Raw genomic sequence first — 27,141 nt, forward strand, 5'->3', positions numbered from 1 at the left:
TGATGGCACCAAGCATGCCATGGCATGAGTGGATATGAACCAAAGCCAAGCTCATACAGGAAACCATCAGAGAGAGAGAGAAGGGAGAAAACAGCTAAGGGAAAACAATATCCCTTTCCAAAGTACTTTAGGTGCTGAGACTCAAATGTTTTGTAGCTACCTTGCTTGACAGCACAGCTATTGTTTCATTTCCTTCTTGGCCTTGCTCACTGTTAACTCTCCCTGTGTGCACTACAGCTTACTGGGGTAAGCCAAGTTCTAACTTCTGGTTGCAAAAAATCCTTCATTTCTTTTGATCCATGCGATAAATTTGTTGTTTTCAGATCATCAGTATTAATATCCAGCCAGGAGGAGTTCTGCATGAGTAGAACAGTTTTAAAAGATGCAGAAATGCTGTTCTTGAACCAGCGATTTACTTTTCACACAGTGATTTTTGGCAGCTTGTGACTGAGCTGAACAAATGTAGATTTGCAACATGTGACAAACCCCAAAATTTCATTCAGTGCTTCTATTTCAATTTGAAACAGAAAAGCAAATTTTTTAAGAGTCAGCATGGAATGAAAATCTCCAGAAATGCTTTATTTGCTGCTGAAGTGTCCCAAAACAAAACTGAATATAAGTTGCATTTTTCCATTACAAAAAATTATAGATTTGAATACCCTCTTGTGTGCCAGAATCCTTCCACCTCCTGGAATTTGAACTATGTGCTTTCAACAATCCCTCCTAAGTGTGACGCTAATTAAAATTCTCTGAATGGAACAGCAGTGCAACTGCCCTGTAGTGGATCATCAGTACATCCTACCTCCAGGCAGGAACAAGTCCCTGATCTTACCTTCACAGCTCCTGTGATAGTGTAGGCATGACCCTGTACAATCCCATTCCTCAGCTCTATGTTCCTCTTTGCCTGCAGAAGGGAGAAAGCAGAGCTTTTATCTTTCTGCCACAGTGTGAAGGTACAGCCATAGCTCCAGAACAGCACTAAAAAAACCTGGTTTTGACTACAGCAGTATCTCAGATACTGAGATACTCACTCCAGAGGAATGTGACTGTTGTTCTCAGACATAAGCAAGCCAGTAAATTTAACAAAACTATGGGTCTTCACTTATTTGCAAGTCCTTCAATGGTCCAGAGCTGTGGCAACTGCAGAATGAGCTGCACTGGGTGACTAGCAGTCAGGACTGGGGGTCTGAAGAACTTCTGTGCCACTCAGAGCCCATCATAAGCCACCTGAGCTCAGGTGCTAGTCCTTGGCTTGTTTGCAACAGCCAAGCTTCATGTCCTGGTGAAGCAGGCACTACAGAAGCAATGCCATACACTTTGCAGTCTTCCCTTACATGCTGCAAGGGAAGCCTTGGAGACATTTTATCAAGATACTCACTGAGCATCACAAAGCCTTTTGCACCTTCCCAGAATTAATACCGGTAACCTGCAAATCACGATGTGATAATGGCATCCTCTCACAGAAGAAAGGTGCATTTTGGCCTTGCTAGAATTGATCACAAACCTGTGAGGCCAAAATCAGTCCTGCTGCAAGAGGACACCCCACTATTGCAGTGGAATTAGCCAGGAGAGAAGCCACAGCTCCCTCTCTGACAGACCAATCCATTTACATCTGCCAAAATGCCTTTACGTTCCTAACCCAATAACCTTATCTACTTTCTGCTGCCAAGATCCCTTCAGGCATCCATAAACTGTAACTATTGCATGGAGTGATTATAGACTTCCTCTACACCTTAAAAGAGCAAACACAGTAAACCAAGAGAGGGATGTTACTGGCCCTGTGACTCACCTGGCCTGGGGTGCTACACCCCATGAGACACCGAGATTTGTCAGCTGCTTTCAGTATCTCCTCCAGATCAGGAGGTGGATCCTTCAATGAAAACTGCGCTTGAATTCCACCTGTGAAGTCTACTAAAGCATCAGAAAGGTAGCCTCCATTCAAGTTTTGGTAGGAGCCCCGCAGCCTGGAGAAAAAGAAAAAAAAAGATGGAAAAAAAATAAGAAGGAAAATAAAAGGTAATTAGTCCTTACACTGTGTTTTATAAACAATGTACAGTGCTCGCTTCCAAAATAGATATGTGCATCGAGGTGGTCAGCAGGTGGGGATCCTGGGTTTGTAGACATTGTGGCCAGGTAATGAAAGGAAATGTGATCGAAACACATGACCAGACACAACACACACCCTGTGGAGTGAATGAGACAAAGGGGGAGCTTTTCCTAGGTATTCATCCACATCTGAGGCAGCTGTCTAGAGTCATTTACAGACAGTGGAAAATAATAAGGTGCATCTCATGCCAACACAGCCATTTTAGGGAGATGAGCTGCATCTCGTCTTGAAGCATTCAGTTTCTGAACAGGAGGCCAAGGGCGACTAGTTCAAATGGATGTTTCAGATCAAATGGAGCTGAACTGTTAGTTTCTACGCCATATTTTTGTCATGACTCTTCACAAAATTGTCCAGTATCCCTTTTGCTAAAGAGAAATAGGAAAAAGAGAGAGGTGAAGGTATTTGCCCATGCTCCCAAGGCAAGACAGAAACAAGTTTTCAGCACTGCTCCCAGTTCATTCTGCTAGAGAGCAATAATAGGATAATAATTTAATACTGCCAACACAGTCCTTGTTGATTTTATCGCATGGTTTTTATTGAGACAGCAAATAAGCTGGAACATGCCGTACTTAGAGCAGGTAGAGCACGCTGTTAAACCCCACCATACACACTGTATTTAATGAATGTAATCAAATGAAGTCTGCGGCTAATTGTATTTTGAAGAGTTGTCCTTGTCCTACACTGATGAAAAGAATTTGTCTTGGGCACTGGGGAATAACTTCTCAAATGGGAATCTCATAAACAGCATTGCTTGCAACTTTAATTTAATAGAGGTTTGGTATGCATTGTAATTAAAATCTTATGCGGCAAATTGATACTAAATCCTGAGTCAACTTTTCCAAGATATCTCAGGGCAAAATGCATCCTATTCCTGAGTCAGTTTGATGCTTCTTTAACATTTGCTTATTCCTGACCAAATCTGCCAAAATTATTATCTGTTTTCTTCAGATCCTCTTTATTTCATTGCAAATGTTACACCAGCTTCAGACACCAAGTTCCATCCCATCATATTACCCCTAGCACAGGAATTTTTCTTCAGCATACTTAATAATGGGCAATGGGCAAATACTGAGGGACTGCACTCTGATTCCTTCACTCCCCAGAGGACTTTTTAAAATTATTGTCTCTTCATTGAGCATTATTTACCCTGAAGTACCCTGGAGACCTCAGCTAAGAGGTGTGGAGTGAGAGCTGACCAGAGACTCACAAGAGTGGATGTGTTGTGCCCGGGCATGTTCTTCACTCATGCTTCTTCTCACTGCCTGCCCCAAATATCCACATGATCTCTGATTAGTGACTATAAACAGAGATAATCCCTGCTTAGAGTCTGCAGTTTTAAACAGAGAACAATATGGAAAGAAAAACAGAGGCAAAAAAGTATTTTTAAAGTAGGTAGGAGATCCCAGCCCCTTTTGTGTCACTAGCCATTGCCCTGTTTGTTCTACTTCTCAGGCATGAATGTCCCAGAGTTGAACTTGGTACATTTAGGTCTAACCCAAGATCAACATCTCCAGGTTTTGTTGGCTCTATATTTGCAGGCAGCCATGGATCTTTGCATGAGCACAACACAACATACACAGCTGTCAGCCTGAACTCCTCCCTGTGTGATTTGCATAAGGCAGAGGGTGAAACTACCCACAGAAAGCATTCAGCACTGGGTGGAAGAATACACCGGATATATTTACTTGGCATATGCTTTTTCCAGCAAGGATGGCCAGAATTCATTTGAAGTTCGAGGGTGCACAAACAGGTATCTTCCATTTATGATTGGCAGTCGGTCATCTATCACTACATCCACCCAGTCTCCATATTGCCAGAACTGGAAATAAATAAAATAATAAAATAAAATAAATAAAATTAAAAAAAAAAAGGGAGAGAGAAAAGAATGAGCCTCTTTTAGGAGCTAATGTTCATGCCAAGCAACAGCCTCCTGAACTAATACAGGAATTAATCTAAAGCACGGATATGTGCAAGTTCTCTTCTGAACTGCTTCAGGCTAAGAGTCCACATTGTTAAACAAGCTACCAATTGGCTGGATTTCCCAGTGGCAGGGCAAGTCATTTGGGAATATAAATAGTCCTGCAATCAGTGGGAGAAAAGATTCAACATGGGGAATATGCTAATATTCTTGGGAGATAGAAGCATTCAAGATGATAAAGAATGATCATGCAGATGGTTCCATAAGCCTCACTCCTCAGCTGCACTTGGATTTTCCCCCGCAGCACAGCTTTTGGCCAGAGAGCCTCTGTCAAGATCCAGCCTCTAGATTTTCTTTGCTCTGTGTTTCAATTAAGACTCTGACGTGCTGTCATGGACAGAGACAGTGTAGTGACTAAAGACTGTTTTGAGGTGTTATCCGTCTCCTTGATGGATGAGAAGGACACAGGCGGTCTCTCCAACATGTGGACAGAGCAGGTGTTTCTCCAGCTGATCCAGCTGATGAAACCTTTCAAGGGAGAAGATAGGAAAAGAGATCTGTGGGGATGAACTAAAGGAGCCATTTCCAGAGTCATTAGCAGATTAATGTAGCTTAGCATGATTCGCAATCATAAGAGGCCAAGCTCTTATTTGCGGTAATGCTAAGGACTCCAGTGGAAGTATGCCAGCAATAGATTTAGTCTAGCATGATTTTATTTCAACAGCTTCGGTCAATGAAAAACCCAGAAATGAGCTGTTCTGTTAGAAAAGCACAAGACCAGATCTGCCCAGCAGCAAAGCAGCTTACAGTCTGCTAAGCTGAAAGCAGGTTTGATCCTACTTACGTTCTGCCTCACCCAGGCCTCTCACTTCCTACATTAGTGGCAGCAGGAGGTGGCAGGGTTGGGCTTTTGGAACTTGAGCTCCATGAGTGATTTGAGGCTTCTGCTTGATTTTGGCAGGATGGGGTTTAAGGAAAAGCCTTTGACTGGCTGTCCTCTGCCCAAAATAGAGAGAGGTGAAAGGACTGTCCGAAAGGAGGTGTCTTTTCAGTCACCTAACATGCTCTTCTGTCACCAGTCAACATGTGGAAGCAGGTCTGTATGGAGAAAAGGTGTGACATCCAGCCACACCTCCCCACGGTGCTTCATGTGCAAACACAACAGGTAAACAAGGAGAACATACAGAACTGGTTGTGGGGATTACTGCAGTCCAAACCCACTGAGTGACATTTTTCCAAAAGCCAAGTTCTTTGGCCATCTTTGGCAGGGAGCTCAAGCTTGGAGGCCCTCTGAACACAACGCTATTTTTCTTCAGCTGGATGAAGAGAGCTGCTTTGTTTTGATTGTCACAGACTTTCAGATCGTGGTCTCATCTGAGCTCACAAGGACAGGAAAAGCTACAGCAGGAATGAGAAACCTCATGGAAAGCTCTAAGATGCTCTGGGAGTGCAAGAGAGGTACAGAAGAAGCCATTCTTCTCCACATGCCTTCAAAGAGGGTAAACGCCTTCAATTTTTGGCTTGATTCCAGCTTCATGAAATTTCTTTATACCTTTGGGATTTAAGTACTGCAGCTGTGACTATGGTAGTAAACAAAAGCAAGAATCGCTATTTAGGCAGGATGCAAAGAGGGAAATTCTTTGCTTCCACATTTGTGGTGAGCCTTTTAAATCAGGACTTTATTTTCCTGTGCTTAATAGGAAGAAAAAGAAGTGAACAGTTGTAAGATTGTGTTGTAAGCAACACATTTAGGGTTCTGCTGGTCAAAAGGGGGGATGCTGTGTGGTCATTTTGACTCCTTTTTTCTCTTACTTGACAGGGATCTTAGAGAAATCCAGTTCTGGAACTGAGCAAGGAGAAAATCCCATGCTTGACAAGCACTCTCTTTTGTGTGGTGTTTAAAAGGCACCTTTTGGATGATTCCTGAAACTGAAGTCTTGACCACTTATGGTCTTTAGGGGTTTCATCAGTTTCTTCCTGAGAGCAGAGACATTGACACTCAGGGCAGATCCCTTTGGTTGTGAGTTGATGCACTGTGCCATAATCCCCTGTAGTCCTTGGAGGATATTTCTGGGTTTTTCCCAGGCTGAGCTGCTGCTGCTGCTCACTGTCACAAAGAGTGGCACACTCTGCCTCACAGGCATCAGAGCTTCTGTGACAGAGAAAGTGATTCCTATACAAACACGGGACTAACTTAATTCCTGAGGAAATGGCGTCACTGTAATTATTCCCTAGATAACAACATCATCCATCTTAACTAGAGGTGATGAAGTGCTTAACACCCTTGACTCTTGCAGCCTAACAGCCAGTGCTGGGTAGGAATACTGGAGCAGCCCTTTGTATTCCTGAGAGACAACATGGTCCAGATCCAAAAAGGTGAAAAAAAGTTATAAGCTAGAATTTTTATATTAGCATATGATATGCCTTGTTTGGGATTCTTCACTGAACTGAGGACTGGTGGCTTAGCCTGTGGATGGCAGTAAAATATCTTTGATGGAATAATTGAAAGGCATTGCAGAGAAGCATTTCCATTCAGAGTAGCTTTCTCAGGGGTTTATTGCTCAAGGAAAGCCAAAAACAGTTGCATTGATTTGCAGATGAGATGACAGGGAAAACATTTTCAAATACTGTGAGGTATTTATACTGCTTAAGATTTAAGGATTGTGCCTAACTAATCTTTTCAAAGCTCCCATGAAAGACAATCTAGCTTGCATCCTTTTAATTTGTTTTAAGCAGACTGGTGTCCCTTCAGCTGGTTTCTCTCATACAGTGTAGCTCTGTATGCTGGAAGTGGGCCAAGATAGAAACATCTGGTATTCCGAGGAGCAAAGGAACAGAGCAAAATTTAGACTGTCCACAAAGTAATCCTCCTGGTGCTGCTCCTCAAGAGCTCCAGGAGGTCAAAGAAGTCTCACTGCCGGAGCTCTTTGCTTGGTACTGAATGGCATATAACAAACAGACTTGTGAAAAAAAGTGGGATGATGAATGCCTGAGTATATATTGACTCTCTACATCCAGTTTAGCTTCTGGAGCTTAATGGTACTGCAAGCTCCTCTAATCCCACAAGATATTTGTTTGACTCAGATGCAAGCAGGCAGGGCCTGCCAGTTGCTATCCCAGTCAACCTCCTGGGAGATTCAGAGAATTCTGGGAGTTGGTTGAAAGTGCGATTTACTAAAAAGCCTTGTTCCTCTCTCTGAAACAATTCTCTTTTCAAAATATCAAAAGCCTGTTCCTCTGATCTGTCTCTAAGGATCTGTAATTTCAAGCCATTTCAACAAGCTAAAAGGGCAAGGTGAGTGGGGAAACAGAAAATGAGTCCAAATAGATAGTGCAGGTGAGCTGACAGCCATAACAGACTGTCCAAATCAAAGCAGACACCAGAATTCCATCTAAAACATATATGTACACAAATCTATCTGAACAGCTGGCACCTGTACCTCTGGAGTCATAACTTTCAGAAAAGGGCATCAAATTCCCTGAAGTGTAATTTCACCACCTGGAGCACAGGAATTGTTAGGAAACTTGGGATTTTCTGTAAAATTCTGAACTAGGAGTCAGCAGTGAAGAACCAAAGCATTCAAGGATGTCGAGATGTGGGACTGCAGTTTGGACCCCTATATAATCCAACCATCCAAGCTCAAGTGGTACCAATAGCGTAGAGAATACATACCCGGAAATGAAAAATCCCAGCATAATTGTCCTGGAATCCTTGGTCCTTTGGTAAAACGTTTTCCAAAAATTGTTTTCGTAGTGTCAGGGAGCCCAGGGCAGCCAGCATCCAGCAGTCACCTCAGGGGAGGGAAGAATCCAGTGCACTTAGTCAGTTACTCACTGTTGTGGATCACAGCTAACTCTTTAGAAAGAATGGGCTGCAACATCTGAGACATCTAAGAATCAGTTTTTTAAAAGAAACCAATTTCTTCTGTCTCCTTTTCCTCCTTCAAAGTGCAGAACCACTACCCAGTATTCACCAACAATGTCCACTGGGAAATCTGATGCCACCCAGCCATACTTTTCTGCTCTCATGTCCTCCTATCTTTTGCAGTCAGGTTGAGACTCATAGTCTAGAATATCTTGTTTAGGGAACCTTCAAACTTCTCAGTGGGGTGAGAAACACCCTTCTATAAAGGAACAGAGATGCTGCCAAAGATAAACATGGTTATGGACCAGGAGTTAAAAATGGAACTGATACAGGCTGCAGATACGTACTCTGATACTGGGTAAGTATCAGAGAAGATGATCAGAAATATCGATGGGAAAGAAAACACTGACAGTCAAATGAAGATGTTAGGATGGAAAGAAAATTCAGTCCTACATATGTTGGAGCTGTGCCTATTTAACTACTTACACTTAACTGTGTTTGACCCTTGTACTTGAAGCATCTGCCTGATCTCAGTTGGTCCTCCCTTTTTACGCTTGTCCTTGTATAAATAGAAGGCAGGTGCTGTATATAAGGAACGAGGATTTGAGCTGCTGCATTTGGGAATCCTTTTAAGTAGCTGCAATAAATTGTGTGTGGACTTGTGTGAGTCTGGATTGACCTACACTAATTGTTTACTGTGGCTACTATTGTCCATGTCTTCCCGCCAAGCACTCGGAACAGAGCAAAGCAATCATGGCTTATTGCTTTGTGCCTATCTTTTCCAAAACAAGAATATAACCTTACCTATTTCTCCTTGCATGATATCAAATCTGCTAACTCCATCCATGATCAAATGAGGATTTCTCTGAAGTTCCTGGAGGAAATAAAATGCAAATAGCAGTGTGAGTACCCAGCCATTGCCAGCAGTGTATTCCTGCCCCTTGAAGACCCTTGCTTGCCTACCTTTTCCATAGCTGGAAACTATTTCTATTGAGCACTGATATTTTGTTGCCTGTCATCAACAAAACTCGAGGAAATACTCACGCATCTCTTCTTTAGTCTGCTCGGCTATTCCTAGAGATGGGCACTGGTGTGTGGGTGCTCACTGAGTTTTCATTTGGGTCTCTCTAATGCTACCAACACCTTTCAGAGTTGAGGCTCTGAGCCTGGCTGCAAAATCACACAGTTTCCTGGAGTACAGTAGGGTAGAGACACACAGGTCTCCAAGAAAAGTGGAGCAGGGTCTATACTTCAGCTCAGCACTGGGTCTGGGAGTGTTTCATACTGTAAGCCTTTTGTGTTTTGATTCAGGTCTAATGCAGGTCAGCCTGGCTGCTTTTCATCACTCTGGTGAGGAAGATATAGAAAGAGAGCTTAATCTCTGTCTGGAAAATCCCACAGGCCTGGCTGACATTTTTGATTCAAGGAAAATTTTCTTTGCATTCCTTGAGAGTCTTGCTTGGGCAGTGAAGGGGGAAACATTTCAGAGCTTGGCTTTGCACACAGAAATGTGAACCATTCTCCCAGTTGCATCTGCTATTGGCCTTTCTGATATCTGGGATATCAGAAAGGAATGCCCTGAGCATCCCCCATGAGTAACCCTTGGTACACTCCAGCTGGGTAAGGCTCTGTTTTGAAAGAGCAATCAGCCTGAAATAGGCAAGTGACCGCACACCTAAGAAAACAAAGAGATAAAAGGAAAAAAATCTAAGTAGGAAAATAATACAGCAGCTCTTCCTTAAACAGGCCCTGGCATTTTTTCTCCCCAGTTGATTTGCCATGCTGCACAAAAATGAGACCAGCTCACAACGTGACTCATGACTTGCATGGTTGTGTGAGCTCAGCATTAGCAAATGCTGTCAGTTTTCTGAAATGGCTTCACAGTGATCAAACCCCTCTAAGAAGTTTCACTGTCAGGAGAGGATGCAACACAACATCACTGCTCCAGGCTGGCGGACACGTTGTGCTCCCATAAGCACTGCTGACGTGGGGAAAAGCAGCCTAGGCAGGCATATTCCTTGACAGATGCTTTCATGCAGCCATCCACACCTATCCTAGGACTTCAGGGATTTGTGATAAGAGATTTACTCATGGCATGGGAGCAGGCCTAAGATATGGTCGTCACCAGCAGCAGTGGTTGCTCATTGTACAGCGCACTCAGCCCTTCTCCCTTCCACTCTACATCTGTCCCAGTTTTAAGGTCTCCCTACCTCTATTTCCCTGACAGCTTTTGCTTCCCTCAAAACTTCCCACACCAGGAAAGACTAATCTGCATGACAAGGCTCTGAATTTGGCCTGTGCCTTTGTGTGTGTGTGATGTGCCAATAGTCATCCCAGAAAACCAACAAACAGAACAAAGAAATGGATATTTTTGTTTCCTCCATCATTTCTGAGGCTGTTGAAGTCTTAGTCACCAGAGGCAGACTGGCTGGACCACATGCAGAGCCACCACAGGGATAACCATCACCTAGAAGCATGAACCTGAAACTAATGGGAAGGCAGCTGCATCTTCATGGGATTCCTGAGAAAAGGGCTGATGATCTGCTCTGTGCTGGGATGATAAAGCTCTTAATTGCACTGTGGATCCTGGCAGCCTCCTATGGAGACTGGCTGAAAAGTCAGCCCATTAGATGCCTCCCCAGATACCCTACTGCCCATCAAGGTGCTCAACTCCCCAGTAAGCAACAGGGATAAGTTAATACAGTAAGCAGGTTCCTTGCTGAGAGAAAACAGTAATTTTGTCTAAAACCAGAAAAGACGCGATTTGAAGTCAGGCCCAGCCTTGATTGTGCACACAGACATCTCTGTGGCTATCAGAGACAACACTCAAACACTCTCACTGTAATACCAACACCCACAACAGACTAAGCTCTGCTTCCAGTAGGACATGGACTTAGGGGAAATAACTAGAAAACAAAACATATCATGTTGTTTCCACTAGCCATGGAAAGGGGCTGCTCGGCAGCTGCCTGAACTAAGAGCAGGGGGTTTCTGAAAGAGCTTAGAGAGGGCATCATTATGATGGGTGCAACACTTTGGAAATCTAGACCTTCTCAACCCGGAGGAAAGGAAGTCTCCAATTAGCTCCTCTTCCTTCAAAGGCAAGAATACAGCAGTCATAAAACACTGTATCATTTATTATTGCAAATCACAGCTAAACAGATAGTTACAGCTACACATAATGTGCAAGCCTCATCATTAGCTAGTGCTCCAACTGCATGACAAAGAAAGAAACCACAGATTTAACCATAAGTCTGTCCAGAAGCAGTGCTCTCTTTCACTGAGTAATTACAATGAGGTTTTGTGGCATTTTCACGAAGACTTTTCAGTTTTAGCTGGAGGGGGAAAGAAGAGGCAGCTCAGGGAGACACGTGGTCTCTTCCCAGAGTATCTATGAGTCCAGCAGTGAAGGCAACCATACAGGCTGCAAGTCAAGCACTCTGCCTGAACTCATCCCCCTAGGACAAAGCTATCATCACTCGCTTTTCCTGACCCACTGAAGATTTCATTATGTATTCAAAGGAAAAGAGAAGTTCAAGTTCAAACCAGTTCATCCTCTAGAGAATGATCTTGCCACAGAACTACTGTACATCTAAAGGACAAAATGGAGAATTAATTTGAGAGGTGGAAGGAAAGTGTCCTGTACATGTATTCATCTCCAAATTTCTTTTTATAATTGCTTGAAATATTTAAGGAAGAACAACTCCCCAGAAGGAGGTGGAGGTGAGTTGCATAGATATAGGCCACATGTAGACATGCAAAGCACACAGTCAAACATTTTTGTGAAAAATTGGAAGCCTGAGGTGGGATTTCATAGGCAGCATAAGCCAGTCAGGGTGCAGGATGATGCTCAATATGGTGGTTGGGCCCTGGCCACTTTCCCACAGATTTCCCCACTGGCCCAGCATGATCCAGGAGGCATAAGGCCACTGAGGGTTAAGGGGCAGAAGCTGACTCTTTGCAGAACCACCTCCTGGTCAGTTTACCTTAACCCTAAAGTAAAACCCCAGCCCTGCTTCTGTTCTGGCCACATCTTTCCCTTCAGCTCCACTTGTTTTGCTCCCCCTGGCTCCAGCTCTGCCATCCTGACACGCGCTGCCATCATGAGTCATGGTGCTCCCTGTTCAACACACACCAATTACGACAAATAAAAAGGCTGCTATTGATTGAAAGCCAAATTGTTCTCAGCTGGACAAATGTTAATTCAGCATCACTGCTGTGTCTGTAATAGTGTTGCTCTGGATTAAGAAGCAAATATGTTACTACAGTTCCCTGGGCTGAAGGCACTGACTTAGCAGTGCACTGAGGAGGGGTCAGGCATATGTGACACCACTGGCATATATCCCAAGACCACAGGAAACCTCCACAGAAATAAGACCGTTGAAGTAACGAGGGAGGGCAGAACAAAGGACAAAGCTGGTGAAGGATCTGGAGCATAAGTCTTATGAGAAGAGGCTGAGGGAGCTGGCATTGTTTAGCTGGGAGAAAAGGAGGCTCAGGGGGGTTCTTTCACTCTCTACAACTACCGGAAAGGAGGTTGTAGCCAGGTGGGGGTTGGTCTCTTCTCCCAGGTAACAAGTGACAGAACAGGAGGAAATGGCCTCAAGTTGCGCCAGAACAGGTTTATGTTGGATATTGGGGAAAATTTCTTCACTGAAAGGTTGCAAAGCACTAGAACAGGCTGCCCGTGATGTGGTGGAGTCACCATCCCTGGAGATGTTTAACAGACATGCAGATGTGGCACTTGGGGACATGGTTTAGTGTGGCTTACCAGCACTGGATCAACAGTTGGAATTGATGATCTTAAAAGTCTTTTCCAACCTACACAATTCTGTGATTCTATAAGCTATGCTGCTCACACCAAAGATCTGACTTGCAATGACTTGAAGACAGCTTGGAGAGGGAGAGGATAACTGAGCAAGCCAAAACTAATAGGAAAAATCAGACTACTCTCAAGGGGTCTGCTCACACTGACAGAACTCAATTCCCTGCTTTACAGAAGAATGGCTCAATCCTTAATTGCCTGATTTCAATACAAATACCTTGGTTGCTTAAAAACCCTGCTCTGCTCCACTTCCCTCTTGCAAGGGAAGAATGAGGTCCTCAGACTCTGTATGGGTGGGGAGCCCACAAATGAAGAAACAAAGTCCTGTTGGAGGATGGACTGATGACCAGAAACCAGCTCAGATTTTAACTGAAACCTGTTTGCTTTGTGTGGCTCAGTGTTAAAAAAACAATAATTGCAAACAGAGGAAGCAAATACAAAGGATGTAAACAAGGGAGGTAGCCTGTGTACCCGGAGCTTTTGAGAGGTGGTTTCCTTAGAGGTCTTGAAACCTCCCACTTGAACCATACAGTACAAGCTGAAGTTTTCAAAGTGCCACAGTGTTACCAACTACCCTCTGGCCATCTCAGCCATATGTGTGCCAGATGACTCCCTAGCCTGAGAAACAGGGAAGCAGGGGAGTCAGCAGACCATCATAGGAGCACAGCTTTCCCATCAACCCAGGATGTGCAAATTCCCCCTCACAGTCGGCCCCTCCCAAAGATGAATGGAGCCAGAGAATACGATGCAAATAAACCCTTTTCATCTGAAGCCTGTGCAGAAAGACAGATGTAATAAATGGTGATGCACTGCAGCTTCCTTGGCCCAAAAATATGAACTTCCAAGTTGAGGTCAGATGCAATCAGCTGAGTAGGCAAGGGCTGAGACAATGGCAGCCTGGAGATGCTGCTCCCGTTCAATTACACTGATTGCACACGCACACTCCAAAATAAGAGGAATTGATTTTGATTTTCATCACGGAGAAATACTGAACAGGATCCAAGGGCCTTGTGGCCCCTGGGAAAGTCTGGAGCCGTGAACCACCACAAACAGCTGGTGAGCAGCTTTGGCTCATGCCAGGAAATGGCCCCAAGGTGACAGAACTGCAGGCAGTGAAGGACAGCATTATCCCTCACTGCTACACATTTCCACATTTCCTTAACTTTCCTCATTAAAGCAGCTCATGTGACACTCCTCATTTCTTTTTCCTCTTCTTTTTTTTTCTTGTTTTTTTTTTTTCTTTTTGGAAGGTTTTTCTTCATTTTCTCCCTGTTCTATTAGAGATAAGTTTTTAGGTTAACTTCAAACTGTTGTCTAAATTCTTGCCTGAATAAAATCTGGTTTTTTCTCCCCTCCAGCTACTCCCAGACCAAGGCTGATGCAGTAGGAAATCCAGCTCAGCTTATCTGTCTAGAAAGATTCTAACTTCAAAATTACTTTTTTTAGCGGGTCTGGTTTGATTTATTCATTTGCTGGGATTGAAAATCCTTAATGTTGATGCTAATTCCTGGAAATTTCTGGGAAATAAATAAAATGCCAATAAGCAAATAATCACCAAAGGCTATGTAGAATCACAATAGGCACTCTGTTCCTGAAAGAAGGTTACATTTTCTTTGGGAAGGGACAGAGAAAGGGAAGAGAAAATGTGAGCAAGACCTTTTGCAAAATTATTGAATCAAACAATGGATCACTTTTCCCAGCAAACAAACATTGACTCAAAGGGCACCATTTTCCCCAATGCTTTTTGTATGCTAAGTGCCATAGCATCAGACTCTGCCTTAGGAACAAGGTACATCACTTGCTGGAGTTCACACTAAAGCTGCCTCTTCCTGTGACTTCCGCCAAAGGAATTCTTTCTTACCCTTCTCCTCATCTGACACCAGACACACAAGACAACTACTCAAGTAGTCCATGCCCTGGTACTACAAACAGACTGAAGGTGCAGACAAAACCCGTGTTGGCTGTTTCAGACAGTCCTTTCACCATGCATCCCTCCTACAAGTCACATCTGAGGCTCTCAGGGATTTCTCTCATGCTGATCCTCAAACCCCTTATTGGCCAGATTGCAGCTTTTCCCTCTCTTCTGGCTGCCCACACAACCACAGTCTGTGTTAATCAGAGGATCGACCGTCTTAGGTCAGCTCTTGCCCAGCATCCCCTCTCTCCTAAGGGAGCTACAGGGTCCCCGAGAGACCCAGGGTAAGCAGTGCAGGAGCAGTAGTCTGTGACCTTGAAGACCCTTCAGAATAATCTCCAGCAATTTCACCCTGTGCCCATTTTAACCTTTTTTTAAAGCATAAGCACTGCAGATCAGAGACTGTCTTTAAAATTTATAACGAGCATCATACTGAGCACAGCGGTGGGCTATCCCTGGTGCAGGGCCAAGGCACTGCTGCATAGATGTCAACCTGTCTCCCCTCACACATACCATGCTTGAAAATATAACCAATGTCAGTAAAAATAAAGCATTTACCATCACCACAATTCACATTGTCCGGACCATCCTAATTCAGTTTCTTTTTGCATCTGTATAGTATGATCAGAACAGAGTGAAATCTTTAGCCTAAACAGTAATTGGTTAAAAATGCATATTCTGCAACAGCAAATCATTTCATGACTTTTTCTGTTCCACTCAATTTCTTCTGTGAAGGAAAAGCAGCAAACAATGAAAAAGAATTGTTCTGAACATTGTAAAATGAGCATCTCAGTTTCTTAAATCTGACATAATTCTTCATGGAGAATTTCTCTTTGACTGGTCTTTAGAAAAGCCCAGCTATAGAAATACTTTATCAGTCTAAAATAGAATTTCTCTTTCTCTCAGAATTGTAGGTTAGCCAAAAGACCAGTTAATTGCAGAAGTCTGGTTGTATTTGGTACCTTTAACTCCACCTCTATTAATACTTGAAGTACCACACGCAAAATCTCTTTTAAAAATTTCTCATGTTTCAGTGGACATAGACTGAGGGCCTGGGGATGAAAACGCAGCCTGGAGCAGTCCCCATCTGATGGAAAAGTGCATCTACCTCAGAATTAGGAAAAGCAACATTTTGAATGTTGTCTTGGTGCTCCTGATCCACCCTCTCCCCCTCTTCAGGGACATGCCTACTAAATCAGATCAGTTTACAAGTCCAAATATGTTGTTTCTGACTGTCACTTCTGACTATCACTGTCTGAAACCAAGCTGTTTTCCCTCCCTTTTATACATTACCCCCAGATATGAAGACTCCAAACTCTGAGTGTAATTGGCAATTCTCTTGACAATGTACAAGGTAAAATAGAAGCAGCATGTTGCTCGACTGCTCAATTGGATCTGGAACAAAGACAGCAGTTATAATTGCTATCTACCACTTAAATAACCAGACATTGCATGACTCAGTAAATGGAGGCTAAGAGATTATTAGGACCGAGATGCCAGTCACAGGTACATTTCCAGACAAATTTTTTTAATGTCAGAGGTAGCTAATGGTGGAGGTTGAGAAAAATATAGACATAGGTTAAATTGGCCATGCTCTGTCAGCAGGATACAACTACACTCATCCTCTGGGAGATGTATTCAGGTAGGAAACAGTCTTGGGAAAATTATAGGTATCTCTTTGCCAAGTATTTTAGGTGGCTTTAATACCTGGGATCCTGTATCCTTACATTTAGCACTGCAGTAACCTAAGAACAGAGTTTATGAACATTTCTGCCTGGATGAAATGCCCAACTGAACAACCTCAGATTTGGATCATTGCTACTCCTGACACTGAAGCTTTCCCTCTTCCTCCTGGGGAACCAACTCCCATAGGCAATTGGACACAGCACTGGCCTTTCAGGACTTAAGAAATGCAAACACAGTTTTATTTACTTCCTGACTCTTCACTCAAAAGATTTGCAGCTCTGTAAATGAAAAGAAACCACTGCTGCTTAGCAACTTCTTCTGCCCCTCATTCGTTCTATCAGGAAATTGAGGCCACAGTTTGATGTCACAGTGACACAGCAGGGGTGTTGTGGTGATGTTTGAGAACTTTTGGTTGGTCTCCCCTGGCAGCTGATGCCACTGCCCTTTATCTTGCATCTTGTCTAGCAGGGCAAAGCCTGGCTTGGTGCAAAATGGCTACAGGTGAAAATTTTGGTCAAACTGAGAAAACAAAAAAAATAAAATGGAGCCTTCTTCAGCACTGACATCCAGTGTTTCTGTTCCACAAGAGCCAGCTGAGTTGGAGGTCTCAGCTTTTGTCCTTCGAGCATATTGTAGAAGAGTAGCAGGTGATGCTGCTTTAGCCTTTGTAAAAGAACAAAAGGCTTTTCAGTGTTCACATCATGAACCCTGGGCCATGAGTATATGGTTTAATTTTCTGAAGGAGAGCTCTGGCAAAGCCAATGACTTCTGATCCTGGTTCTTTTTTTAAAAAAAAAAACCACAAACCTCTGGAAAATTGATCGAAGCAATTGGTCTCAGACAGTTTGGTGTGATGATGCTGGAAAGTGCATAGTGATTGCTGAAAAAAAAATCTTCAAAATGGAAGTGCTGGGATGGAGAAGACATATGCAAAATTTTTAAACCAATTCCACAAAAGTTTTTATTCATAAGCTTAGTATTCATGGATTCTGCAAAATAGAAGGGAATTCTCCAATACCTGCCTCCCCTGACAAACTTCAAGCACTACCAGCAGCAGATTCTGTTTTTGACAAGGTACAACAGTCCCTTTGCACGTGAAATAACTATCAGGATATTAGAATAGAAGAGATGTTCATCCCATGGTGCGGGGCCTCAAAATCAATGGTATTTGGGTTTCTAAGTCACTTTGTATGCTTTTGAAATTCTATGCTTCTCTACTGCTCTCAAAAGGCAAAAGCACCAGAGTGTTAGTACTTAACAGAACTGTATCATAATATCTTATTCCAGTTTATTCATCTTTAAAATGCCCCTGAGAGTCCTTTCTAATATCCATGTTTGTCTTTTGTGAGTCTAAGGCTTAGTTATCATACCTTTGTCTTTCTCAGACTGGAAATAGTGGCAACTAACTCCTCTCCTTTGCATTTTTTAGTCACTTTCCTACTACAACCCCTGTTTCAAGAGAGCTTATCCCCACCTGCTCTGTAAGCAGAGTGCAGGTGTAAAGAACACAGACAGCACCAGCTGCACTCTCATTGGACCCAAATTTGAAGAAAGGCTGCCAAAGGAGAAGCCCAGACATTCAGCCTGTGGTAGGAGCTGCTTCTGCAGAAGAGAATGATCCCTTCATAGCACCTCCACAGAGGACACCTGAACATCTGCACTCAGCACCTCCACAACTACCACACCGTAAAGCATCCATCCAGACTGGAAGCGCCTGTACCCCTGCACACACAATTTCTCTGACACTTCCAGACCCTGCTGCAGCAGCGGGTAGGGAGATGTCCAAGCCTCAGGCCCCATCCTTATTACCACAACACTGCAGCCACAGCCCTGCTGGTGTCCAGGCTGCAGCTTCTACTCCATCTGATATTTCACCACATCACACTCCTTTGACATCAGGGCTGGCGCTTCCCACCTTTCCATTCGGACATCCACATTTAGCAGCTCTGCACGCTCTCTTGGCTAGACTGCTTCCCTTCTGGGACCCATGGGTTTCAACATGCTGGCTGCAGCCTCTGCTGCTGCAGCGCCAAGGCCACAACACTGCCAAGCTCCAGCACACCCTCACTGCCCTAATGCATCTGCCATCCAAACAAATCTTTTCCAGTTGTCTTGTCCCATCTTTACAATCTCACAGTTACTGTCTCTACATCCTGAGGCACTGCCTTCAGGGAGATGAGCTGGTTTTTCCCAGTCCAGGGAAGTCAAAGTCTCCAGGCACTGGTGGTGTGCTCAGCAAAACCCAGAAAAAGGGCAGCACATGGCTAATCCAGTAGCTGTGCCAGTAGCAAATGGTACAGAGCAGTGCTATACTGAGCAGTCTGACCATGGAAAGATTTCTTAAATTAGGTCCTAGGATAAAAGAGCTGAGCATGTGATTCCACCTCCTATTTTAAACATCCATATGCCAGACGATAACTGCCTATTAAACTGCAACTGGGAATCAGCACACAAATGTACTTCATCTCATGCCTTGTCCCAGTTACTTTAAAATAGGTATTGCTGAGTCAGTTGCTTGGATTACAGAAATCAGAGATCTTTAATAGAATTTGACAGCTTTTCAGGTTTGCACAAAGTTCTCTAGAAGCGTATCAAAGTGGGAACACTAGTTTTAGTCAGGTTCACAGGCGGAAACAAACTTCCTGCAAAAATGTACCTGGTGAAATCGTTAACATTACAGAGGTTATCTTCCCTCCAAACATCCCACAGCAAGGATCCCTCCTTGCAGTGTGTGTTTCCAGTGTTCCCCTTAAAGTCTACTTTCCTGCTAACACAGATTTCCTTCCCCAAGATGAAGGCCTTTAACCACCAGCCATCAGTGCTCCCATTCAGCAGCAGGGTTATGAAACACCCCAGCTGGTGGAACTCACAGTTGGCCTCTTCCATTGTACTCGTCGCAGCTCATCCTCTGGGAGCAGGTTGGGACCAATGGAGCTGATGTGAGCAGGGAAGGTGTCATCCTCAAAGAGCATCCCTTGGCTCAGACACAAGGCTCGTAGGTTTTTGAAGTCCTGGCTATTAAACCTCTTCAGGTTCTGGAGGCTTCCTGTTGCTCCTGTGGTTTGCCGGCCCTGCTCCGGCATCAGAGTGGAGCTGGGGGCGAGCATTGTGCCCCTTTCCTGTGAAGGAGAGACATGGGGTGCCATTAGTTTCCTGATCCAAAGCAGTGTATTAGAAGTGTGTGGGAAATCAAACAGCCCCCCTCCTCCTGCCAAGAGGAATGTGGAGCAGCAGCTTTCAAAGCTGAGGGCAGCCGCAGTGAAAAAATCCTTATTAGCCGGAAATGCATGGGGAAAGAGTAGTCATCAAATCCCAACTGGTTTATCTTAAACCAGTGCTGTCACTGCTACAAATTCAATTTTGAGTCTTCCCTGAGGACAGAGAGCAAAGCTGTTAGTGAGCCGCTGTGTGAGCATTGAGGTACATCTGCAGCACAGGGGATGGAACAGTTGCTGCAGATGCAGGGGAGAGTGAGTGCGAGCAGAGAGACTGCTCAGAGGTACCCAGGACTCTTCTGGCCATGTATCATGTATCGTGCCTGTGCCCAGGGAATTTTCCGGTTATTTATTTTTTTTCATTTCCACATGTGAGCATTTGATGGTCACTCTCTGTGAGACGTAAAGATGACAGAGACTTTCCTTACCTGGATCTGCTCCAAAGAAGCTTGGGCATATTAGGGGGTGACGACCTACCAGCCTACACAGGTATTCTATCAGATTCTCTACAACTACAGTGCTGAGATCCAGATCCGGATCCCACCTACACTACACATTCATGTGAGTGTGCACCAGGGTCCGAGGTTTTTGGACTCAGTAGTTCATTCAGAAGCCAGTGTTGAAACAGTTCTGAATTTCAAATTCATATTTAAACTGGGCAGTCATTGCATGGCATCCATAGAAATTCCAGTCTGGAGCATGGTAGATCCCCTCTTTGTTAATGTGTCTAAAGAAAATGGGCACTTCACTTAGGAAAAAAGAACATTTAACACATGCAGTGAAACCCTAGGCTGAACAGAGCTGCTAATACACCTCCTGGCACAGCTACATAGGGATGTGGGAGCCAAAATCTTCTGTTGAGGACTTTGTCCCCTTTACAGTCATCAAAAAGCAGGACAACTGTCATCAAAAATCTACTTTTGTTCCAAAGGGAGGTAGTGCATCTTCCTTGGAGACACTGGACTGCGGCATGGGAGGGCTTTTAGGACAGGGGAAGGAGAAGGGCTCAAGAAAGCAGAAAACTTGCACATTTGTAGGGGTCAGTGATACCAGAGCTTAAAAAGAGCAATTTGTTCTGTCCAAGCAGAGTACAAGCTTTCAGGTGTGCTCCCCAGAGCAATGTGGATGTAGAGAGGGATGTACACATGTGCACCACCTCCTGGGGATCTTTCTTCAGTTGAAAAGTTCTGTTGTGAGTTTCAGGGTACAGAGAAGTAGCAAAAAGGTTGTGCAGCCTGCCTTGCTTCCTGGTTCCTTCAGCTCCATTTTGTCACACAAAATATGACTTAGGATACACACCAGTTTTCACCCTTCATTCACACTTGCCCTCACAAAACCAAAATATTAACTGGCCTGAGCTATAATTTCCCTTTTGCCTCTTTCTTTATGAAAAGAGAAGGCTCTGGTGAAGCCCTTTATTAATAGACTTTCAAGGGCAAGAAGGATCACCGTGATCACTTCCTCTGGCATCTCGCATGATGGATGCCACTGCACTTAATCCAGTGATTCCTGCCCCTAGGTCCTGGCATCCCCATAGGATGCACCTTCTCACAAATTAGCATTGGAAAATCCACCACAGCCCTGGGCAAGCCACTCCCACAGTTAATTAACTTCACTGTGCTAACTTGTAGCTCGAAGTCACTTAGTTTCACTTTCAAGCACCGGATGCCACAACTCTTTTTTTATTTTTTTTCTCCTCCAAATCTTCAGTAGATGAAAGGGCTCTTTTCTACCAAACAAACTTACCTGTAGATCTGAGATGTTCCTGCTGCGGCACAAAGACAGCAGTCTGCTCCAGTGAGAGCAGAGCCTCAGATTTGTATTGTTAATTCTTCACGCATGTGAAAAACACAGCTCAGCCACAATGAAGGTGTGATACAGCCCCCCACTCCCAGCCCTACACGCTTTTTACTTAGTCTCATCACCTTTCTTGCTGCTTCAAGTCACTTAACCTCCTGGCATTGTAACAACAGCCTAAACAAATAAGTAGTTTTGCATCTCATTGTTTTAATTAAAAGCCCTACAAAAACATCGGGTGGAATTCACAAACCACCCTCGGCCAACAAGAAGAGAGAACACTCCCCTTGGGCTTGCAGTTTTTGATACAATGGAAATAAATCTCATGTAATGTACCATAACATGACAAGGGAATGGCTTCTTCTTAACAAATACTCATTTGAAACTGTGCCCAGGCCCCATGCATGCTAAGATCTATTTCTTGCAACGGTGTTCCAGCAAAACTGATTACTAATTCCAAACCTCAAATTAAAATTAACAGAGCTTGAAGGCTGGGTCTGACACACATTCCCTCTCTTCTGACAGAGAACAAGAGTTTTTAGCATGTGTGTGTGTGTGTTTAATTACGTTGTTTAACATATCAGGATTAAATTAGCAACCAGACTGAAGAAAGTAATACACTTAACTACACTTCCCTTGCAGGAATAACTTCATCAGCATTGTGTCTGGGGGCACACAAGTACTATAACCACCCATGCCCCTGTGCAGGTAGGCCATGGGGTCAGGCATACCTGGCTAGCACTGTTCTGCCAGCACCAACAAACTCTGAGGGCCACTTCTTTTGGAGCAGCATCCTGAACCCTGGCCCCAGCTCTGCTGCTCAGCTGTCATGGGTCCATCAGCAACAGAAAAGACCACAACAGCTGTTAAAGCAGAATATCACCTGCTTGGCTGGGGAGCTTCTTACCTGTTGCTGAACCCACATGTCAGAAAGACTTTCAAGGGACAGAGTTATAATGGAATGGGTATTGAAGGCATTGCCCTTGGACTGTTCCCTGCCACAAGATGCAATGAGAGAGGGAGGGATTTCAAACACTCATAAAAGTTCGTTCATACATACTGTCAAACTCTAAAGAAAAAAAAAAGAGTCTGCCTCTCAACTAAGCAAGGAAATTATTATTCAGAAGGGGTTAAACAAGCATTTACTTAGTCCTGGAATCTCCTTCAACATATTTACTTATCTGAAATAGAGAAGGGAATCACGCCCAACTTTGTATCTGCTGCTCTTTTTTGGTTCCTCTTCCTTCTGGGCAGAGGGAGAAATTCTTTCCCAGAGAAAAGGACAAAGAAGGAGGGAGAGAAGGTAAGCAGTGGAAAAGCTACAGAAAGAAGGATCAAAAGAGATCAGGTGTGACAGTTGGAAAGGATGAGAAAGAAAGACGAGTCTCTGAGGATAGCAGAGCAAAAAAGATTGGTGACTCCTGCAGCAATTATTGGGGGAACACCAAACAGACCATTTTCTGCATTGAACAGCTTAAAAGGCAGCAGTGAAGGGTTGTGTCTCCCTCCAGCACTCATTCACAAAAGATGTCAAGCCACTACTATAATCAGGTACTCAATGGTGGCAAATGCTACTGACAGCTAATTACACTTTGCATAAAGATTTATGTCAGGGTACAGACATAATTTCCTTCAATAGCTTCTGATATTTTTCACCGTGGAGAAAGTAGAAATAAGCAATTAGAAAATGTGTCTACTTCATAGCCAAACCTTCTCTCCACTGATTTTATCAAAACATTTCCATTATATGTTGGCTTAGCTGAGTTTCTGTACTTCAGAAAGAGCAACTGAATTTTCTCAAACCCCACAAAGAATACCAGAAAAGTCAATAAGCCAGCAGCCTTTCTACCCCTGATTCCTCTCAAACACTCAACTCCTAAGCTATGTTTCATCTTCCTATAATACTCAATATATGCTACAGTTAAACAAGTATTCTTTCCTCTAAGATCCCCTCATTCACATATTTGAAGTATTGTAAAAACTTCAGAAACTCAGTTCCAGAATTATTTTATAATGAAGGAAAGTGTGAGTTTATTAGCTCTCCTTGCATTCAAATTAAAAACAAACAAGAGTGCTGCTTTTCAGTAGCTTCCTGCAGTGCTGGAAAGCACAAGAGGCAGAGCAGGGACCAGAACACAGGCATCCCAAACCCCAGATGGACAACAGCTCCTTGTACATACAATGTGTGAAAGCCTTGAGTACCACAGAAAATCAAAACCAAAGCCAGGCACTCTGGCAACCCTCCAGGAGATTACTTTCCCAGTGGCATCTTGCACAACCTTCTGCTCCAAACAGTCTGTGAAGTACTCCCTCTTGGCTATTTATTAAGTCAATTTTCTCCTCGTTTTGCATACATAGCATTGGACAGTTCCAGATACCTTTTTTCTACCTCATTTAACAGCAGCCTACAGTAACTATAGAGTCCTCCTCATCTTAGAATCTCTACTCCCACTTGATCCAATTACTTTTGACAACTTACCATTTTACTATGAGGCTCTTTCTAGGATGGCAAATTCGTCTTTTCTTTCCCTCCAGGTAACATTAAGGACAGGGACTCTCATTTATTCTGTCTCTCCAAGGCAAATCCCTCTCAATGTGTCTGTGGTGCTTTTCCAGCCCTATTACTTATATTACTTATATTTCACCTGCTTCATTTTGTACTAAAACAGCAAAGGGATGTTTTACCTGCAGTGCCTCCGGTGTAACTCTCCAGCCAACACCAACAGAGAAACAGGCAGGCTGGTACTATCCCTGTTCTCCTTTATAGGGCAACTTTTGCCACGCCTTAAGTAAACATAGCCAAGTTGAAGTCAAGTTCAAGGCCAAAAGCAACTACTCTGGCTTGGGCGTAATAGTTTCATACAGATATCACACAGTATATATATAGATAGATATATACACACACAGACTTCTATTAGTCATGCACAATGAATTGTCTGTCGACCTATGTTTGTTGACAGTTTCCTGTGGCTAATTGGGGCTTCAGTTGCAGTAATTATAAAAGAAATAGGTTTCTTTGTACCTCCCACCCTTTCATATAATCTTTTCCTCCCCCTATCACCGGGAAATGCAGCAATCATCCTGGATCCAGGCACAGCATGGCAGGACTCACTACGTAAGTTATCAGTGGTGCATGTCATTCTTTCTGCAGCAGTAAAAGCAGCAGGTACTTTTCAGGCCAATGTCTGTTAGCATTTACACTGGGCTCTTACTTAAATTCCACATCAGTTCACTTACTTGGGCAGTTCATTTCCTCCAGGACTGCCTGCGGAAGCAGGGGTTATCCACATATTTAGAAGGGGACCAGTCTCCATTATCCTAAAGCCCAAAGCCAAAGAATAAAAAAAGTATCTAGCAAAAATATGGGAATATTCATTTTCGGGAACTGAGATAGCCTAAAGAGGCCAAAATTCAAGGGAATGTGTGCAGCACGTTCTCAGGGACACATTTCCTGGCAGCAATCCTAAGGGTATTCCTATAGCCTGTAAATGTGTGTTTGAAGAAAAGACCCTTGGTGTTCTGGTGGGCAGCAACCTGAACAAGAGACAACCGTGCACCCTTGCAATAAAGCAAATCAACAGCATCCTGGGCTGCACAAGGTGCAGCACTGGCAGCAGGGCAAGGCAGGGAATCCATCTTCTTTGCACAGTACTTCTGAGATGGTATCTGCAGTCCTGTATCCAGTTTTGGGCTGCCCAGTTTAAGAGGGGCACTGAAAGTGCAGCAAGTTCAGTAGAAACCCACCAGGATGGTCAGGGAGGATTTAGTGTGAGAGAGGAGACTAAGGGAGTTTGTCCACTCAGTCAGGAGGGAGACCTAATTGCAGTCTCCCACTATCCAAAAGGCAGTTACAGAGAGGGTGAAGCCAGACTCTTCTTGAAGGTGCACAGCAAGATGGGCAGAGCCAACAGGCATGAGAAGCAGCAATGAAAATTACGTGGGGTTGGAGAGAAAAAAATTCTTTAGAGTGGTTCAGCCCAGGCACAAATGCCCAGAGAGCCTGGAGCACCTCCACCCTTGGAGACACTCACTTGGACAAGGATATAAGCAACATCACCTAACTCAGAAGTCAACCTGCTTTGAGCTGGAGCATGACTCAAAGACCCAAGAAACTACCCTCTCTTTTTCAAGCTATCACAGCTTGTTCATCAAAAGAAAAGTCACTCTGCAGGGAAGGTTTGTGAAGTTTATCTTGGGGATTCACAACAAAACTTACCAAAGCATAGTTCTTTACTTACCCAAAGTAATCATACAATCACCTAGGCTCAGAAATTTCCTCAGAACAAGGCTTTCTACTTAGGCTGCAGTCTCTTTGAGTTGAGATGCTAGCAGCTCGCATAGCAGCTGCTTCCTAGGAGCTATGGGAGATGAGAACATAAAAGAGCTCATGAAAAAGACAGTTCAGCTTCTTCATCAATGTTTAGTATAGCTCTGTGGGTCTAAAAGCAGTGTACTGCACCCTGCCTGCTCACATTTTAGGGCTTTCATTTCCTCATGAGATCCCAACATTTAGCAAACTCTAATAGGAAATACATCCATGTAAATTAGAGCAAAACCTGCCCCAGAGAGCAAAACAGGTGCAGTTTTTCTTTAAGAGCTGTTTTCCATAACCACTACATAAATAAAAGCTGATTGCACCAGAAGCAGGGAGCAAAGATTTCCTTCATTGCAGGAAAGGAGCTCTGAGGTGATAAATGCCAGTGCTGCTGGCTCATCTGACAGCACGCGTGCTGTTAATCGCCTCCTCTCTGGGGAAACGGCAGGTATATTCCCCTCCAGGTATGGTGATTCATTGTCTGGAACTGATATCTCTGCTTAAATGGGGGATTAACATGATTTAAGAAATATTCATTGCAAAGTTGATTAGAAAGCACCATCACCAACCTGGCAGGAGATTTCAGTTATTGCAGCATGAACCCATTTTGAGATTGTCAGCTTTTCTGCAGAAGGCTGTATTGATGTGTCCATTTTCACAGTGGCTCCAGAGAAGGAAACCCAAAAGGCTGAGGGATTTATGTGCAGTAATGAGCCTTTGGATTATTTGCTATCCTAAGTATCTGTGGAATCCTGCAAGAAAAAAAAAAAAAGAGTCACTTCAGTAAGAAGCACAGGGCTGTGAATGGGGAGAGCAGGGGTGTTTTCTGCCAGTGGTACCCTGTGACATTTTGGCAGGTGCAACATTGCCCTGGCTTGAGGTTTGCTTCTGCAGAGCAGGGACATTAATCCACCTTAGAGCAACTGTGCAGTTTGATCCACTCATGAGCAAAAGATGCTGAGGGATCACTGGAAACTCAAAACTACTTCTACACTGTAAGTTACCACCCCAGGGCTGTTAAAAGCACAAATAAAGGAGGGCCCCTATGCTTAGGACCAACAGCTGCAATGCATTCCTCCCTCTGGTCTAGAGGGTACTGGCACCAAAGGGCAAATATCATGAAGTGCTGTTAATTCCAGGTTTTCTGTGAAGTTAGAATGGCTTGTGGGGTCTCAGCTGGCACCACAGATTTTTGGCATCATATAGTTTTGGAATTTAAAGAACCTTTATTCCTCTCTGCCCTGGAATAAAAATACACCAAAAAATGCACAACACAGGGGTTCTTTTAAAAGAGATTTTAAGCTAAACATATATATCTTCTCTTTTCCTGGCTTTCCTGAGGGTAGACTCTAGGTCTGCATAACTGTCATGGTTTAACCCCAACTGGCAGCACACAGCCACTCACTCACTCCCCCACCACTGGGATCAGGAAGAGTAAAAGTGAGAAAACTCCTAGGTTGAGATAAAGACACTTTAATAGGTAAAGCAAAAGCTGTGT

At 43.8% G+C, this 27,141-nt stretch overlaps 1 protein-coding gene across 2 annotated transcripts in view; it reads right to left on the reverse strand.

Annotated features, from left to right (window-relative positions):
• LOC108496298 (calpain-13-like) overlaps window positions 1–27,141 on the reverse strand; it is a 76,758-nt gene that overhangs the window by 25,960 nt on the left and 23,657 nt on the right. The window contains exons 2-8 of one of the 2 annotated variants that reach the window (XM_017812891.1): window positions 26,213–26,395; window positions 19,187–19,435; window positions 8,695–8,764; window positions 7,699–7,817; window positions 3,793–3,926; window positions 1,790–1,964; window positions 833–904 (exon numbers count right to left, since the gene is read on the reverse strand). In XM_017812891.1, coding sequence (XP_017668380.1) covers window positions 833–904; window positions 1,790–1,964; window positions 3,793–3,926; window positions 7,699–7,817; window positions 8,695–8,764; window positions 19,187–19,435; window positions 26,213–26,296 — 903 coding nt within the window. In that variant the 5' untranslated portion in view covers window positions 26,297–26,395. Of the gene's footprint in view, window positions 1–832; window positions 905–1,789; window positions 1,965–3,792; window positions 3,927–7,698; window positions 7,818–8,694; window positions 8,765–19,186; window positions 19,436–24,013; window positions 24,048–26,212; window positions 26,396–27,141 lie in introns of those variants that run through there. The other variant, XM_017812892.1, reaches the window with a different exon arrangement.

Source organism: Lepidothrix coronata, unplaced genomic scaffold (assembly GCF_001604755.1).
Source record: "Lepidothrix coronata isolate B3197 unplaced genomic scaffold, Lepidothrix_coronata-1.0 Scaffold38, whole genome shotgun sequence".
Lineage (NCBI taxonomy): Eukaryota > Metazoa > Chordata > Aves > Passeriformes > Pipridae > Lepidothrix > Lepidothrix coronata.